Source organism: Nanorana parkeri, unplaced genomic scaffold (genome assembly GCF_000935625.1).
Source record: "Nanorana parkeri isolate BGI_ZX_2015 unplaced genomic scaffold, ASM93562v1 scaffold12, whole genome shotgun sequence".
Taxonomy (NCBI): Eukaryota; Metazoa; Chordata; class Amphibia; order Anura; family Dicroglossidae; genus Nanorana; species Nanorana parkeri.
In genome coordinates, this window is record NW_017306280.1 from 3,997,439 (window position 1) to 4,015,176 (window position 17,738).

A 17,738-nucleotide genomic window follows, 5' to 3' on the forward strand; every position below is an offset into this window, starting at 1 on the left:
ATAAAAAGGAACACAGACTATAATAAACATTTGCCCCATATACACAAGACAGGGAGAGGGTCATATAAATGTTGTATACCTGAATGTCCTTGGCAATCTTGGCCCAGTCATCAGTCGTCATGTTACAGGAATCCAGAAGAGGAGAATATTCTAAGATACTGTACACAATCCTTTTGTTCTGCTTAGATAGACTGAAAAAGAAGACCGACAAATATAAATTGAGTGTCATCACGCAGTCATTGCGTTCAGAAATGTACTAGCGGTATATGGGCACCTCTTCATATTCTATTACTCAGGGGTGTGGAAATTTTGGAAAGGACTAAAGCAGGGGCCGAATCTACGAGTCCCTCATGACAATCTACTTGTCCTGATACAAAAAAAAATTATTTTAACCAAAACCGTATTGAGCAGTGCTAAGAAGCGCTTCTCATTGGTCAGTGCCGTCAGGTGACTGCGTTGACCAACGAGTGCTTGGAATTTGCGAGCGAAATTCAGAATACATAGAACAGGTACAGATAGTACACCTGTACAGGTGGACGGGAAGGACCATTTGCTGAAAGGTAAGTATAGTGGAAGATTTGTGCGGGTAATTCCATTTTCCCAAATTACTTGGGAAAATGAATTTACCCTTTAGGGTTGGTGCAGACCTGCGGATTCCCGGGACGTGCGAACGTGTGCGTTGGCATACAGCGGTTGCATCCGCATATATGGGGTTACATCTGCGTGGCAATCGCTGAAAAAAGGTAGATGTACCTATTTTCACGACATGCACCGTGCAGCGTTTTCAACTGTGATCGCCCGCGGCGGTATTGCAGTAGGAAAACGCGCACTCTGCCTGCAGATGACTGGGGTGCCATTAGAATATAGTGGCACTGACAGCACGATCGGCGATGGTGTGCGATTCCGTGACCACCCAGCCATCCGCTCGGTTTCGTGCACGATGGCCGGGCAGTCACGGATCGCACACCACTGCCGATCGCGCTGCCAGTGCCATTATTTTCTAATGGCACCCCAGTCGTGCCAGGCAGATTGCACGTTTTCCTGCTGCAATACCGTCCTGCCCGTGCGGTTGCACACGATTGCAGTTGAAAACACTGCGTGTTTATTTGCGTGCAGATGGGGGCAGTGGGGCTGGTTTTAATTGTTTCTATTTTTATTTACTTTGTAAAAAAAATTAATTTGTTATTATTTTTACTTAATCGCCTTTTTATTGTTTACATTTTTATTTAGTTAAATTTTTAATTAATATTTTTTACTTTTTCTTTTTAACTATTTAAAAAAAAAAACTTAACTGTATTGCTATCACACAGGGAATAATAATACCCTGTGTGATAGCATTTGGAGGTGACAGGTACTCTTTATTGACCCTGTCACCTCCAACACAGGAATTCTAGCACAGCACTGTTGCTAGAACTCCTGTGACAGGAACGAGCAGCGGCCGCCGGGGACTGAGGCTGAGGGAGGTGACAGAGCCTCTCACAGCTCCACCGTCCGGCTTCGTCACTGCTCCGTCACGGCTCCACGCCCCGTCACGGGCCCACGCTCTCTGCTCCGTCCCCACCTCTCAGCGATTCATCCACGCCCCCCGCTCCGTCCACCGCTAAAAGAAAACCAGCCCTGCTACTTGTCCGTAGCAGGGCTAAAACAGTGCAAAAACCACTTGCCCGGCGCCCGGAACTACATGCCCCGGGCGTCGGGCGATACGAATTCCACACCCCTGATTACTGACGCAGGTCACCGCAAGGACAGATAGAAAACAATTGCTTTCTTTGTGTCCCATTCACACCACAACATAGTAAGCGGTGCGCTGTGATAAATTCTGAATTTTATTGCTGCACACTACAGGTCGCCACACCTGGCTTTGGATTAAATTATTTAATGAGGATCAAGTGTTAAAATTTATTGACAAAGTAACATTAACATTTAATAAAAGGACCTTATTATTGGAATATCCCTTTCTCTAAGGGCTGCCAAATCGTCGGTAAGCAGGACCTCCAAGAATCATATTTCCCCATCTCATGACACTGCACAGAGCTTGAGGTAACATTGCATGCATCCTCAGTGTCCTAAAGCACACCCATGATTTACCCATGCTGTTCAAAGCAATGGGTCTGCTTTAATGGATCTTCCACCCCAACTCAACCCAAGCAGCACATTCACCTTTTCTTCCTTACCCCACAGTTAAAGGGTTATTAAACCCTCAGCGTGTTTTTGTATATATCTAGTGCTAGCAAGCTGGTGGAACCTATGGTGCTGCTGTGGCGGAACCTATGGTGCTGCTGTGGCGGAACCTATGGTGCTGTTTTGGCGGAACCTATGGTGCTGCTGTGGCGGAACCTATGGTGCTGCTGTGGCGGAACCTATGGTGCTGCTGTGGCGGAACCTATGGTGCTGCTGTGGCGGAACCTATGGTGCTGCTGTGGCGGAACCTATGGTGCTGCTGTGGCGGAACCGTAGTGGAACCTAAGGTGTTGCTGTAGGTCTATGGCGCTGCTGCGGACATCTGTGTTTAGCCCTGGTGAGACACTGTCCTGAAATCATAAGTCTATGTTGTTTTAGAAAAAAATGTCACATGTCCCTTTAAGAAAAAGTATCGGTAATTGGTACCGGCGAGTACCTGAGGGCAAGTACTTGGTCTTAAAAAAGTGGTATCAGGACATCCAATATATTTATCTCTGGATCTGTTTTAACAAGGTGTTGTGAGTGAAGGTGGCCCCTGCTTTTATGATGCTCCGTCGTATGTTACATCTAAGCTTTGTGACAAGTTCACTTTTGTTTAAAGGAAAGGTTACTTTTAGCCACATACTTCAAAACAATAACTCATCCTTTACATCCGCAGATTATAATAGAAGTAAAACACACACACACATGCTCAAAAAAGATGCAGCTGCATAAAGACAATTCAAATATACAATATCACATTTGTGAACCAAATCAGAGGCTCCAGCGGCGTGCTTAACGAAGAAATGTCTAATTGGCATATGCTAACAAGCTCTCCCCTCGGGGGAAAGAGAATCCCATCAACTGATAGGCAAGTAGACCTGAACAGCTTTTCCATCTCCCAAGATCCACAGTTAATTAATGATGCTCCACATCTGAGTAAGGCTCCCCAGGTCGAGGGACCTCATGTGACCCCAAAGGCTGAGCAGCAGCACTGCATCACTAAAAAGGCCCTCAAGTGGAAGGAATCCAGGGGATTTTCTCCCTAAACTCACCGCCCAATGGGAGACAAATACTTTCCTTGCATGTAGAATATGCTTAATGTAAAACCTAGCCTTGGTGCAAAGGTCATTTACTATGCAAGAGTCTGCAGGCAGATAAGAGAAAAAGCTAATACATTCTGGATTGTCATATTTAAACCATACATGTTTAACCCCTTCATGACTGAGCTTGTTTTTAGTTTCTGTTCGTAAATGACTGGCACATTTTTGCTGTGTGATTCTTCCACGTCAGTAATATACTTTCTTACAAAGTGCACCCATACATATTATATATTGTTTTTTTAGAGGACAGATAGGGCTACATATTTATATCACATATGTGTGTCTAACGCCTCACTTAGGACAAATAAAATATTAAAAAAAAGGAGGAAAAAAAGTTAAAAAAAAAAAAACACTTTTTCCCCAGTTTTGATTTGTAGTATTTTTTACAAAACCAGCACAGCTAAATAAAAAAAATGCAATACCGTATATACTCGAGTATAAGCCGTCCCGAATATAAGCCGAGGTACCTAATTTTAGCCAAAAAAACTGGGAAAAAGTATTGACCCGAATATAAGCATGTCACGTAGAGTGTACGTGACGAGTCATTTGGTCCCTTTGTAAAGTAATAGCAGAGCATGTTTCAGACTCACCGACTCAGACAGAGCTAGCAGAGGGACGAGTCACTGCTCTGACTTATTCCCTTTTGTGTAATATTTAACCTTCAGCTATTGAACACTGTATCCAAATGGCAGATAAGAACAGTGTGGAAAAAGTAGTGAAAAGGAGTCTAAAACTTTAGCTGCTGGCTGAAAATGAGTGTACAAAATATTCACATGTAATATTCATATTTTCCGGTCTTTAAAGCCGACCTTGCACTACAAGGTCCACTTATTTACTTTGCCTTGGGATTGGTCAAATATGTGTGAGTTGCTGAGTTCCCGATCTATAGAGCCGACGTTTGACAGCTTCAGTGTCACAGGTCGGCTTGAATTATGGGAATGAATGTATTTCACTCTCCCCATAATTCTCCTTTAGGTGTTATCGTCGGTTTTTAACAATTAACCCGATATCTAACTGTGCCACCACTGGAAGATTTCCTATCACCTCCTGTTCCTGTGACAACTCAAACATTTAGAATTTCCCATCACTTTCTGTACTGGGAACAGTGGTCACCAGGACCAATAGTGAAGGTGAATCTCTCCAGCAAGGTATAGTCATCATTCCTCATCTCCTGTCCCAGATAATATTCTCACACATCACACGCACAATGAACATTAGCAGTTACGTACGGTAGAACCAATGTGGTTTCCGGGAACTCGTGGAACTCATACAGCTTGGTCTGCTGGGCGTATTGCTCGTCATGAACTATAGGAAGTTTCTTCAAGGTCTTAACAAACGCGTTTGCCTGAGGGGACAAGACTAAAAACAAAAAGACACAACATGAAACACATGAGACACAAACAGCATTTTCTCATCTCTGCTGGACATGAGGCATTTAACAATTGAAATGGAACAGTCAGAGCCTGAGGTGACCTTGCGCTCTCCTTCCCTTACCCAAACCAAGACAATGGTGGCAAAATCCTAACAGCTAGAGTTATTTTACCCGTTAGCTGGCCACAGACTACAATAAAAGCATAACAGAATAATCACAAGTCTTGCTTGCCATTATGGGGCATTTACAGCATCTAGGGCAGTAAGAGGCGTCCCCTTAAGAGCAGATTCTGATCTGTCAGTCACTCTTCTCATTAAAGATCACCAATACTGGTCGCCGTCTATGATCAGACGGACTTGTGACCAATTTCTAGAGAGAAACGAAAATGGACAAAATGATTAATGACCTACAAACCGCCCCAAAGTGTGGAGTCCACAATGTCAAACTCACGTAAGACTCAAAAAGTCAGTCATTGATCATTTTGGCCAACTCCTTGACTCGTCAAATCTTTTATGCAGTCAAATCAAACCATTAAAATCACCTAAAACCTAAGTACACAGATGACATGCATAAGAGGGACCTGGCAAAGCATATCAACTGCTGTCCATCCAGTCCCGAGAAGTACACAGCACAGCCATTAGGATGACACACACACACTTTCTCTGTTACAGTTAAGTGATACAGTTGTGTTATTGCCCCATCCCCAGACTGCTGCCTCCACAGTGAAGGGGCAATATCACACTGATGAGGTTATCCCTCTGCTCACTCTTCCGATCATTGTGCCATGTTCCTTGTGGGCACGTATATATGTGGCAAGCTTGAATGGCTCCAAGTTCTGCCCCTTCTACCAGTCTGAGCTCTGCTCTACAGGGGGACTTCTAAGAGCCTCAAATTAAGTCAAATTCAGGTACTTTCAATGGTTGCATTAAACAAATCAATTATTTATCAATGAATATCTATCTTTGTTGCATTTGCCGGAAGCTCTGTGTAAAAACGATGCATTCAGGGAAAGGAAATATTTTTGGGTATTGGGAGGAATTTCTGGTCATCTTACAATGAAAAGCAAACACACATTATCACAACGCATGTCTGAAGCATTATAAAACATTCTTGAAAAGCGGTCATTTTACAGATGAATTTTGCTTGGAGTGGAACGCTTTAAAAATCTGCTCAGTTCGAGGCACAGTTGCACAAGCCTATGGTAGGCATCTCTAAACGCCAACAGAGATTGATTTCCCGTATATTCATGGCTACCAAACAAACCATTGCCAGGTCCTGGAAGTCAACCATTGTATGACGGGAACAACGCTTAACAAAAAGTTAACTGCAATTTTTCCAGATTCCCATACACAATTTGGAGAGGATTTTGGGACCATGGATATCCTATGCCAGTCCACACCATTTTGATCCTGCCTTGATAACTTCTAGATGGATAATGTTGTCATTACATGCACGGCCCACTTGAACCCCTTTCACTTCCCTGGCCAGAAGGGCAGACCTTTTGTCTGCGAGACCTTGCTGCTTTCTAAACTCACTTATGTGGTCTGAATTTCTTCTCTTGCCTATTTCTTCTTCCTGGACCCTGTTTTTCTTTTCTTTCTGCTCTCCGCTTTCTTTTCTTTCTAAACTTCATCTTTCCTTTCTTCTTACCCCTCTTCCCCCATTAACTAAATATGTATCGCCCCTGACTGTCAGGATTTGTTAGTTGCAGGATTGGAATTTTGGCCCCTTGGAGCCCCTTGGTTTTTCACTACCTTAGTAGGTATAACTTACATGAGGAGCCCGGCATGGTTATGGGGGCACCTTGTTTTGTCACTACCTTCCGTTTTACTTGCTCATGGAATGATAAGCGCTGTTCAAACTGTTGGCGCTATATCAAACCTGTATAATAATAATAATTTGGCTGTCTTACTATAAGCTGGTTGATGACTTTGTACCACTGGATTGCATATGGCTGCTGCGTCAGCTAATTTTCCTTACTCTGATCCTGTATACGGTTATCGCTTTCTTTATTGGTAAACCTAATAAAAAAAATTTTGTTAAAGAAAGCAAAAAAAAAAAAAGTACTCAATTCTTCCTAAATGTATGCACACAGGATGCACGTCCTGCTTAGTGCTTTACTATTCTCCGTGTGAACCTATCACTCCACTCAGACTTTCAAACTTGGACAGGGAAATGACAGATGAAAGACAACTTGAGATATTTTTATTACACGTTTTATACAGAACTGAATATGTGACTTGCAACAAACTATCACCTCTGCGGTTGTTCTGTACAGCAGAGAGCTACAGAGAACTACACTGCTTATACAGACCACTAGAGGGAGACCTGCAGATCTGTATATGATAATATGGACCATAAAATTTTTTTTACTTTAACCCAACATGTGCGCTCACCCCACCTGTATACACTACTACTCCCTCCACTGCTTACTCTGCAGCGAACATGCATTCAGATTTCACAATACAAATCACTAGACCTCTATATATAATAATGGGAACGTTTTTGTTTTGTATTTACGCTGTTGCTGTATATTGTGACATCTCAGGAGTTGATCAATGATGCAGACTTGTGAAATGACTAAAAGGGCCACTGTAAAGTCGAAAGGTCATTATTACATCAGAACCTGCGATTACAATACTCCCGTTTGACTTGAACCCATTACTCACACAGCATACTGAGGAACACTTTCCTCCACACACGTTAGTCATGTCGCATGTTCGGAAACTTATTCTGCTGTACAGACTTGCAGTCAGATTGCATCAGACAAACATAGAAGCGGTTCATTAGTGGCAGACGTCAGGCAGGGCACTGCCAGCAGTCATGGCCTCCAAGGCTTATGTGATTATACTGCACAAGTCATTATTTTGAATCTTTTACAACTTGCTCAGGTGTGCATAACCAATTGCTTCATACTTCAAAATTAAACATCATGCTCCGTATTCTACCCAAAGAAAACCCACAACCTCCGCCCTATTGTACGTGTTATACGCATTCATCACCATCATTAGTTCAGTTCTTGTAAAAGTTACAAAATTAGGAAAATTCTGGGTAAAAGAAGTTTAAAAATAGAAGCCCCAGCCAGTGTTTAAATAGAAAGTTGCAATTTTTTCCTCTTCTTTAGTTGCCCCCCCCCCCCACAACCCACCACCACCACCAGTAGTCCATCTTCCCCTCCACCACCAGTGGCCTGGAGTTGGGATTTAAATGCCACATTATCTGTGCCATTTTTGCAGATATCATGTGTTTCCATAAATCTACTCCAATGTGCTGAAGAAAAAGCCCAACCCCCTCGCAACTTGCAGGACTTAAAGTGACACTAAACTCAGGAGTTAAATCTTAAAAATACATTCCCCTATTAACAAAAATGTATCTTATTTGTGTGGCACTCAGTTGTAGATCCTCAAATCATCTCTGAACTGGTGCTGACACTGTCCTTCCTTCTGGAGGGTGACTACTTTTGTTCCCCATGGTCCCTGTGTGTGTTGTATAGTGGTCACCGCTCCAAGCTCGCTCCTGTGATGGACTACAAGCTCATGTTTAGTTTACTAATTTGTATTGAGATTGTAGTCCATCCCAGGAGTGAGCTTGAAGCGGTGACTACTTTACAACACACACAGGGACCATTTGGAACAAAAGTAGCCACCCTGCAGAAGGAAGGACAGTGTCGGCACCAATTCAGAGATGATTTGAGGATCTACACAAATACACAAATAATGCTGATAAACAACTAATGCTGGCTTGTGAGTGTGCTGGGAAACTTTTTGCTATTGGTGATACACAAAAAAGTTACAGTATTGTTAATAGTTAAGGTACCTGAATGCATTCTTAAAATTTAAAGGAGAACTATGAGGTGAGTGATAGCTAGAGCCAACCTGTGACAAAGAGGCTGTCGCAGGTGGGCTCTATCGATCAGGAACGGAGCAGAAACATGCCGCCAATCCACTCACTTCCCGATCGTCTCTCTGCAGTGAGCGGCGACTGTCAGTCACTGCTCCCCGCAAGGATTCCCCCCTCCCCTCTCCTATCCTCCAACACTGAATGGAGGAACGAACAGGGGAGGGGGCGGGCACAGCTAGGTCTGCCTCTAGATAGGCAGAGCCCGCTGTCACTCACAGTATTGTCAGGATCCGACCCGGCTGCATCGCTCTCAGTATATAACAGGCAATAGCTCGCTATATACTGAGCTTTGGGTCACGCGAGGAGGTTAGTATATGTCCTTCTGTGACCCTAAAAAGAATGATGGGGAAAAACACTTATCCCATAGTTCCCTTTTAACTCCTGAGTTTAGAGTCACTAACATCACAAAGAAGGCGGAAGCTAGGCAGGATTTGTAAGCACGTAATTAGCAAGTTATGCTCTTTGAATGGGAACATGTAACTAATATAAAAGTGGGTGTTTTCCCAATTTGGCTTGACAAGTGGAAAAACACTTTATGGCAACTCAGTGAACCATGTCATGAGGACAGAGGTCATTGACTGATCATGCAACCTAACCAGAATTGGAGACCCTGCATGACATGGGTGTGTAAAACTTCTTGGGAAGACAGACACACTGAACATTGGTTCAGGTCAGTGGACGAGTATTTTTAAACCCTTGGAGTAGTTTCTATTTTAGCTTCTGTGCTGTGTTGTGGCATATTAGTAATTCAATACTAAAGACACCACACGATACAGGAATGTATACAGTTACAGCTTACTAACACCGCAAAGCTTCCTTCATGCGGACTTCCAGCGTAAACAGAGAAAGGTCTGATCAATGTCATCCTGCCATAAACGTTTATCAGCTTATAGATTAAAATACAACCAAACGCAGATTATGGAAAGTGTGTCTTGTAAAAAAAAAAAAAAGCAGTTGTTCATGATAATAAAAACATAAAGCACCCATGAAAGACAACGAACTTAACTGCTGTCAAATACCTGCAATTTCAACAGCTGTGGACACCCATAAGCCATCTGTGGAGCAACCAATTTCCTTCCCAGGAGCATATATTTGCCTTTGCTCCCTTTGGTTCTCCTGGGAACGGAGGAGCATGTGATAACATTACTGGGTCAATAAGTGCACTTACAGGGGAGTCCATAGCTCTGTGTAAACTACAACACCAGTGACTTGTAAGCTTACAAAAAACTTTCCTTCACTCCAAACTGCTGTGGGAAAGCCAAAGAACGGGAAGTATACGCTGCTGTGGGAAGGGGAGCTTCCTGATTTGCTGGGAAGCGTTTAATGACCTCCTGCCCTGCTTCCCAATTAGCCGGGAAGCCATCTCTATGCTCCCTCGTCACCAGGTGATGAGGAAGCATGGTGCCGGCTTTATGGCCAATCAGGAAGCCGGGGAGCAGTTAATGACTCACCGCCTGGCTTCCTGATTGGTTGGGATGCTGGCCAATCAGGAAAGCAGGCGCAAGTCATTACACGGCACCCTGATTGGCCAGGAAGCTGGCTCCACACTACCTTGCCACCTGGTGACTAGGAAGCATGGAGCCAGCTTTCTGGCCAATCAGGATGCAAGGGGGCGGGTAAAGAGTAACCACCCGGCTTCCTGACCAATCAGGAAGCATAGCGGTGTGTAATGACTCTGTCGCCCGGCTTCCTGGATGGCGGGGAAGCCGGCTCCCTGGTGACCAGGAAGCCTGGCAGCGCGTAATGACTCACCACCCGGCTTCCCGATACCGGATAGGCATTGGGAGCATTTGGGCAAGTACGAGTAATTGCCCAAATACTTGGCATCGGCACCGATACTAGTACCGGTATGGGTGCATCCCTATTCAAGGCTGTATGATAAGAGCTTAAAAAACAAACAAACCAGAAACCCTTATAATAAGCCTATAGATCCCCTTTAAAACAAAAATACACAGGGACAAAATACACTATATTGCCAAAAGTATTTGGACACCCCTCCAAATCATTGGATTCAGGTGGTCCAATCACCTCCATTGCCACAGGTGTATAAAATGAAGCAGCTCAGCGTGCAGACGCTTCTACAAACATTAGTGAAAGAATGGGTCGCTTTCAGGAGCTCAGTGAATTCAATTGTGGCACCGTGATAGGTTGCCACCTGTGCAATAAGTCCATCCCTGACATTTCCGTGCTATTGTCACCTGTTACTGGTATTATAAACAACAAAGCGGAAGCAACTGGGAACAACAGCAACTCAGCCACGAAGTGTTAGGCCTCGTAAAATGACAGAGCGGAGTCAGCGCATGCTGAAACACACAGTGCGCAGAAGTCACCAACTGTCTGTAGAGCCAATAGCCACAGACCTCCAAAAGTTGTGTGGGCTTCAGATTGGCACAACAACAGTGCCTAGAGAGCTTCATGGAATGGGTTTCCATGGCCGAGCAGCTGCATCCAATCCTTACATCACCAAGTACAATGCAAAGCGTTGGATGCAGCGGTGTAAAGCACGCCGCCACTGGACTCTAGAGAAGAGGAGACGTGTTCTCTGGAGTGAGGAATCACGCTTCTCTGTCTAGCAATCCGATGGACGTGTCTGGTTTTGGCGGTTGCCAGGAGAACGGCACTTGCCTGACTGCATTGTGCCAAATGTGAAGTTTGGTGGAGGGGGGATTATGGTGGAGGGGTCGGGCTTGGCCCCTTAGTTCCAGTGAAGGGAACTCTTAAGCCATCAGCATACCAAGACATTTTGGACAATTTCATGCTCTATATACACAAAACGGGGGAGAAAGGAATCTCGCAATCAGTAACAAATTATGTGGATTTAGGCTCCTGGGTTTCAAATCATATTTCAAAACAGCACAATCCCCCAAATGTAGAAATCCCATATATGGAGCTATCCAATAAGCAAGTAACTAGGGATGCACCGATATATCGGGCGAAAATTGCACTTTTGGCATAATGCCGAAAGAGCCATGTTTCGGCCGATACATCGGCACATCCCTGGTTTCTTTTCTCCCCGCTGGGCGATGCTCTGAGTTCCAGCGGGGAGAAAAGAAAGTGACAGCCAGCCGAGCGCTGCGGTGGAGAGCGCTGTGAACGGCCGGCGTCTCCTCCCACACCGCTCTGCCGTCTATCACAGTCCAGCAGAGCGGAGACAGCGCCGTCACAGGAGGCTGGGCTTTCCTCTCTAAACCGCTCGATCAGCCTCCTGTGAGTAACCCAATATTATGTAGTAGATCAAAAAATCTTTAATTAAACATAGAAAAGTAAAATAAAAACACCTGATACATGACAGTTAAAATCATTAAAAAAAAAACAACTTTGTGGGAACAGTTTGGGGATGGCCCCTTCCTGTTCCAACATGGCTGCGCACCAGTGCACAAAGCAAGGTTTATAAAGACATGGAAGAGCGAGTTTGGGGTGGAGGGACTTGACTGGCCTGCACAGAGTCCTGACCTCAACCCGATAGAACACCTCTGGGATGGATTAGAGCGAAGACTGCGAGCCCGGCCTTCTCGTCCAACATCAGTACCTGACCGCACAAATGCGCTTCTGGAAGAATGGTCAAACATTCCCATAGACACACTCCTAAACCTTGTGGACGCCTTCCCAGAAGAGTTGAAGCTGTTATAGCTGCAAAGGGTGGGCTAACTCAATATTGAACCCTACGGACTAAGACTGGGATGCCATTAAAGGTTTATGTGTGTGTAAAGGCCGGTGTCCCAATACGTTTGGCAATATAGTGTATAGGACATATCATATGTCTGCTGCTATGTTTTTCAGCACTGCCTCAGGAAACGCCTGAAAAACCTAAAAAATAAAGTGGTTCCGAAAGTCAGCATGTGTGTCGTGCTCGCCTCCTCCATCACCATGTGACAGTATACTATGTGGCTGGAAAACTGGCCATCCGAGCAAAGCACTGTGGGAGTGTACACCTGTGTCTGCCCCATACAGGGGTGTGGAATTCGTATCGCCTGACGCCTGGGACATGTAGTTCTGGGTGGCGGACAAGTGGTTTTTGTACTGTTTTAGCCCTGCTACGGACAAGTAGCAGGGCTGGCTTTCTTTGAGCGCCAAAAGCGGCGCTACGAGCGGGGGGCGTGGAGCGCAGAGAGCGGGGACGGAGCGTTGGATGAGATGGGAACGGAGCAGAGGGCGTGACGGAGCAAGGGGCGTGGAGCAGTGACGAAGCCGGACGGTGGAGCTGTGAGAGGCTCTGTCACCTCCCTCAGCCTCTGTCCCCGGCGGCCGCTGCTCGTTCCTGTCACAGGAGTTCTAGCAACAGTGCTGTGCTAGAATTCCTGTGTTGGAGGTGACAGGGTCAATAAAGAGTACCTGTCACCTCCAAATGCTATCACACAAGGTATTATTATTCCCTGTGTGATAGCAATACAGTTGAGTTTTTTTTTTTTAAATAGTTAAAAAGAAAAAGTAAAAAATATTAAAAATGTAACTAGATAAAAATGTAAAAAGGCGATTATGTAAAAATAATAAAACAAATTAACATTTTTTACAAAAGTAAATAAAACCAGCCCCACTGCCCCCATCTGCACGCGAATAAACGTGCAGTGTTTTCAACTGCAATCGTGTGCAACCGCACGGGCAGGGCGGTATTGCAGCAGGAAAACGCGCAATCTCCCTGGCATGACTGGGGTGCCATTACAAAATAATGGCACTGCCAGCGCGATCAGCAGTGGTGTGCGATCCGTGACTGCCCGGCCATCGTGCACGAAACCGAGCGGATGGCTGGGTGGTCACGGAATCGCACACCACCGCCGATCGTGCTGTCAGTGCCATTATTTTCTAATGGCACCCCAGTCGTCCGCAGGTAGATTGCACGTTTTCCTACTGCAATACCGCCGCGGGCGATCACGGTTGAAAACACTGCGCGGTGCATGTCGTGAAAATAGGTACATCTACCTTTTTTTCAGCGATTGCCACGCAGATGTAACCCCATATATGCGGATGCAACCGCTGTATGCAACCGCACACGATCGCAGGTCCTGGGAATCCCCAAGTCTGCACCAACCCTAAAGGGTATATTCACTTTCCCAAGTAATTTGGGAAAATGTAATTACCTGCACAAATCTCCCTCCCACTATACTTACCTTTCAGCAAACGGTCCTTCCCGTCCACCAGTACAGGTGTACTATCTGTACCTGTTCTATGTATTCTGAATTTTGCTCGCAAATTGCAAGCACTCGTTGGTCAACGCAGTCACCTGTACAATGAGAAGCGCTTCTTAGCACTGTTAAATACGGTTTTGGTTAAAATTATTTTTTTTGTATCAGGACAAGTAGATTGTCATGAGGGACAAGTAGATTCGGCCCCCGCTTTAGTCCTTTCCAAAATTTCCACACCCCTGCCCATACATGGGTGGCGTTTTTATTTTTACATATGTGGCCCCCCAGGGTGGCAGGCAGTGCTGAAATTGTAGGAATAAACCTAATGGCACTTGCTATACAGCACCACGGCTAGTTTATCCCGAGTAGAGGTTTTGAGTATGTTTTGTGTACACACTAATTACAGCTTTCACTACACAACAGCGTGAGAAAAAAAAAAACACGATTGACTACATATAAAATCAGGTGCCAACATTCTTCTATTCAAGATAACTAAACAAATATTGTGCAGAATTCTATCGCAAAAATTGATAAGAACGTGCCAAATAAAACCTGGAGAGTGTAACGGGCTAAATGATTAACAAAACTATCGTAACTGTTTACAACAATCACACCATCAAGGTGAGGAAAACATAAGAACCAAATATGTTGTGTGAGAGGAGTCAGGACAGAAACACAAAACATGAAATATATATAACCAAATTCTAATGAACCATTTCATTGCTATGCATAACAAAAGAATTTTCACACCGATTTGTGGCACAATGGGCAGCAAGTCATTGGTTTGTTTTGTGGACAGCATTCAGTTTTAGTTGGAGGTGTAATTTAGTATAATTAATACTATTCCAAAAATTTCACTAAACTTTCTCCTATTTATCCCTCAACAGAGACCCCACACGTGTAGGTTTTGATACATACATCTGTGCTGTATGGGCAGTCCTACCAGTGCATATATTTTAGGTTTGTAGATACTCGCCATTTTCTGGTACAGCGGCTGTAATTCATGGCCAGCCTGGGACATTATTAGAGGATTGCCTTTTAGAATGCCACATGTGAATTGCGGTGGAAAACCGCATGATTTGCTGGTCACGTTTTGGAGTGCTATTAGAAATGAATGGCACTGCAAGCGCAATTCCGCGACCACTTGGTTTTATGCATGATTGCAGTGCGGTCACAGGTACAGAAAAAGGCTTCACACGAATGAAGCACAATGTAAGCTGTCTGACTATGTGTTCCCCGGGGACATAGATTCATATCTATATGAATGAATAATGTGTAATTAGAACACTGCAGGTAATTCTAGACCACAAGGTCAGAATGTGCTTTGTCATTAGGGATGCACTGATACCAGTTTTCCGGTATGGAGTACGAGTGCCGATATTTTTTTTCTTTTTCGGTACTCGCGATACCCTAAGTCCGAATGAGGAAGCCGTGCTTACTCGTACTCGCCCAAATGCTCCCGATGCCTGTCCCAGTACTTCTGGTATCAGGAAGCCAAGCAGTGAGTCTTTACATGTTGTCCAGCTTCTTGATTGGAAGGGGGGGTAATGACTTGCCCCCCAGCTTTCTGACTGACGAGGAAGCCAGCTTCCCGGCCAATAGGGAAGCCAGGTGGCGAGTCATTACCCCCCACCCCCGGCTTCCTGACTGGCCATAAAGTCAGCTCCATGCGAGTCATTACACACCGCCCAGCTTCCTTAATGGGACTTCCGGTATTGGCAAGCACCGGAAAAAAAATTATCGGCATTTGGTACCGAAAAACCACCATTGGTGCATCCCTAGTCCAAAGCATGGCTAACCCTGCTGTAGACCAAAATTAGCACTTAACCCTTGCAGAGCAGGAATAGAAAAAGTCACTGGCACTCCAAATAATTAAGTCAATAAGGTTTTATTGACCCAAGTGATAACACCTCTAAGCAACGTTTCGGGACCATGCGGCCCCCTTTCTCAGGCAGAGAGTTTGGACTCTCTGTTTGCCTGAGGAAGAGGCCCGCATGGTCCCGAAACGTTGCTTAGAGGTGTTATCACTTGGGTCAATAAAACCTTATTGACTTAATTATTTGGAGTCCCAGTGACTTTTTCTATTTTTGTACGTTTTGACGGAGGCATCAGTTGTCGCACCTGCTGCACCCGCCCTGCTGCATTGGGTATTCTCCGGTCAGGAGTGCGATGGGATACATGGATTTTTGACTTGCAGAGCAGCAGTAGCCCTACTATAAGGGTTAATGCCTTAGATTCCTGGAGAGTGGATCCTTATCCACTCTCCAGGAATCTAAGACATTAACCCTTGCAGTAGGGCTACTGCTGCTCTGCAAGTAAATGATATTGCTGAGTGCTGGTGATCCTTTATCACCAGCACTCAGCAATATCATTTGAATAACTCTATTTTATTTGGACAAAATCACAGTGAAAGTAGCCAACGTTTCGGGCATGTGACATCCTTTTGCCCTGATGAAGGGAACCCGCGTGGCCCCGAAACATTGGCTACTTTCACTGTGATTTTGTCCAAATATGCACGGCGCCATCCGTGGTCATCACTGCGAGCACCATTTGTTTTATGTGCCGGGAGCGTTGTGAGGAGTGCGGAGGGACTCTGTGTTCATTTATATTAGATTCCTTAGATATATTAAAAACAAAAAAATTGCTGCCTACCATTTTACGTGGTACCTGATTCACACCTCGGCAACAGCCGTTTGCTGCATGTTTGTTACATACATTAGGTCACACGTTTTTATGATCAGATTGTGACACATTGATGTCAGTGACAAACGCACGCAAAATCAATTGCAATGTGTATTAAACATGGGCCATAGGAATGAATGCAATTTTTTTAGGGAAGCTTTTTCTCGCGCTGAATTAGCTGTGACAATACGCTCAGTGTGAACCAGGCCTAACTCTCAAATGGAGTTCACCAACCCTCTGTAATTTCAAGGAGGGGGCTGGGGAGTTCATGTTTATCATATTTAACCCTCTCTGTTAGGCTGCAACCAACTAATCGAAAATAATTGATAAGAATACTTGTTTACTATTCTCATTATCGATTTAGTTGGTTGGATCCCCTAGCTCTCTCCTCCATGCTGGGAGGAGGGCACAGCAAGCAGTGGGCACGTGCAATAGCCAACCTGCTATTGGCTATTGCAATTTGAAATGGCACCAGACCACTACCTGCTGTATTTACATTCAGCTGCCATCTGTGGAATCTTGCCACTGGCAGCCGTCATTACCTGGCTGAAGCCATTCAAGTGCCATGTGCTTACAAAACAAGTATATTAAAATGATAGAATATATAAATAGAATATATATATATATATAGACAAAAACTTAGTATTGCAGTGTGCAATGATACCTTTCTTATTGGACTAACAAAATATATAAAAGAGAAGCTTTCCAGAGTGAACCTCTCTTCTTCAGGTTCACTCTCGAAAAGCTTGTCTTTTATATATTTTGTTAGTCCAATAAGAAAGGTATCATTGCACACTGCAATACTAAGTTTTTGTCTTTTTTGACATCTTGTCTACTGGACTAATACGGCTTACCCATTTATATTGCACTATATATATATGGAAATATGTAATTTGGTTTCGTCCCCCCGCAGTGCCAATCATTTCAATGGCACCCCAAACACGCCTCCCACCCACAGTGTGATCACCTGCACTGAAACGCATGGTACCGCAATGCCATACGTTGCAGTGCAGTGCGATTGCAGAACATTGTGCATGCAGTTTTATTCTGAAGTAAACTTTGTAACACTCAATTTGTGTATTTTATTTTAAAGGATGGTATTTATTGAAATTGTTTTTATCAGATAATTAAAAAAAATAAATCAGCCAACTAATCAATTATGAAGATAATCATTAGTTGCAGCCCTACTGTCTGTACTGGCAAATCTTGTTATCAGTTGTAAAATAGATCTGCCTGTGCCAACAAAGGGTTAAAGATTGAAAAGCATTGTATGACCATGAGAGGAAACAATCTGTCCTCCTAAGCCTTGGGGACACACTCACTCCCAAAGCCACACCTAAAAGGTCAGAAATGTATAATATACATACATACATACATACATACATACATACACACACACAC

The 17,738-nt window shown here is 44.3% G+C and overlaps 1 protein-coding gene across 1 annotated transcript in view; it reads right to left on the bottom strand.

The window, feature by feature from the left end:
• ASPG (asparaginase) overlaps window positions 1–17,738 on the bottom strand; it is a 64,186-nt gene that overhangs the window by 42,546 nt on the left and 3,902 nt on the right. Inside the window, exons 2-3 of the mRNA XM_018556184.1 lie at window positions 4,493–4,622; window positions 80–191 (exon numbers count right to left, since the gene is read on the bottom strand). Coding sequence (XP_018411686.1) covers window positions 80–191; window positions 4,493–4,622 — 242 coding nt within the window. The remainder of the gene's footprint in view (window positions 1–79; window positions 192–4,492; window positions 4,623–17,738) is intronic.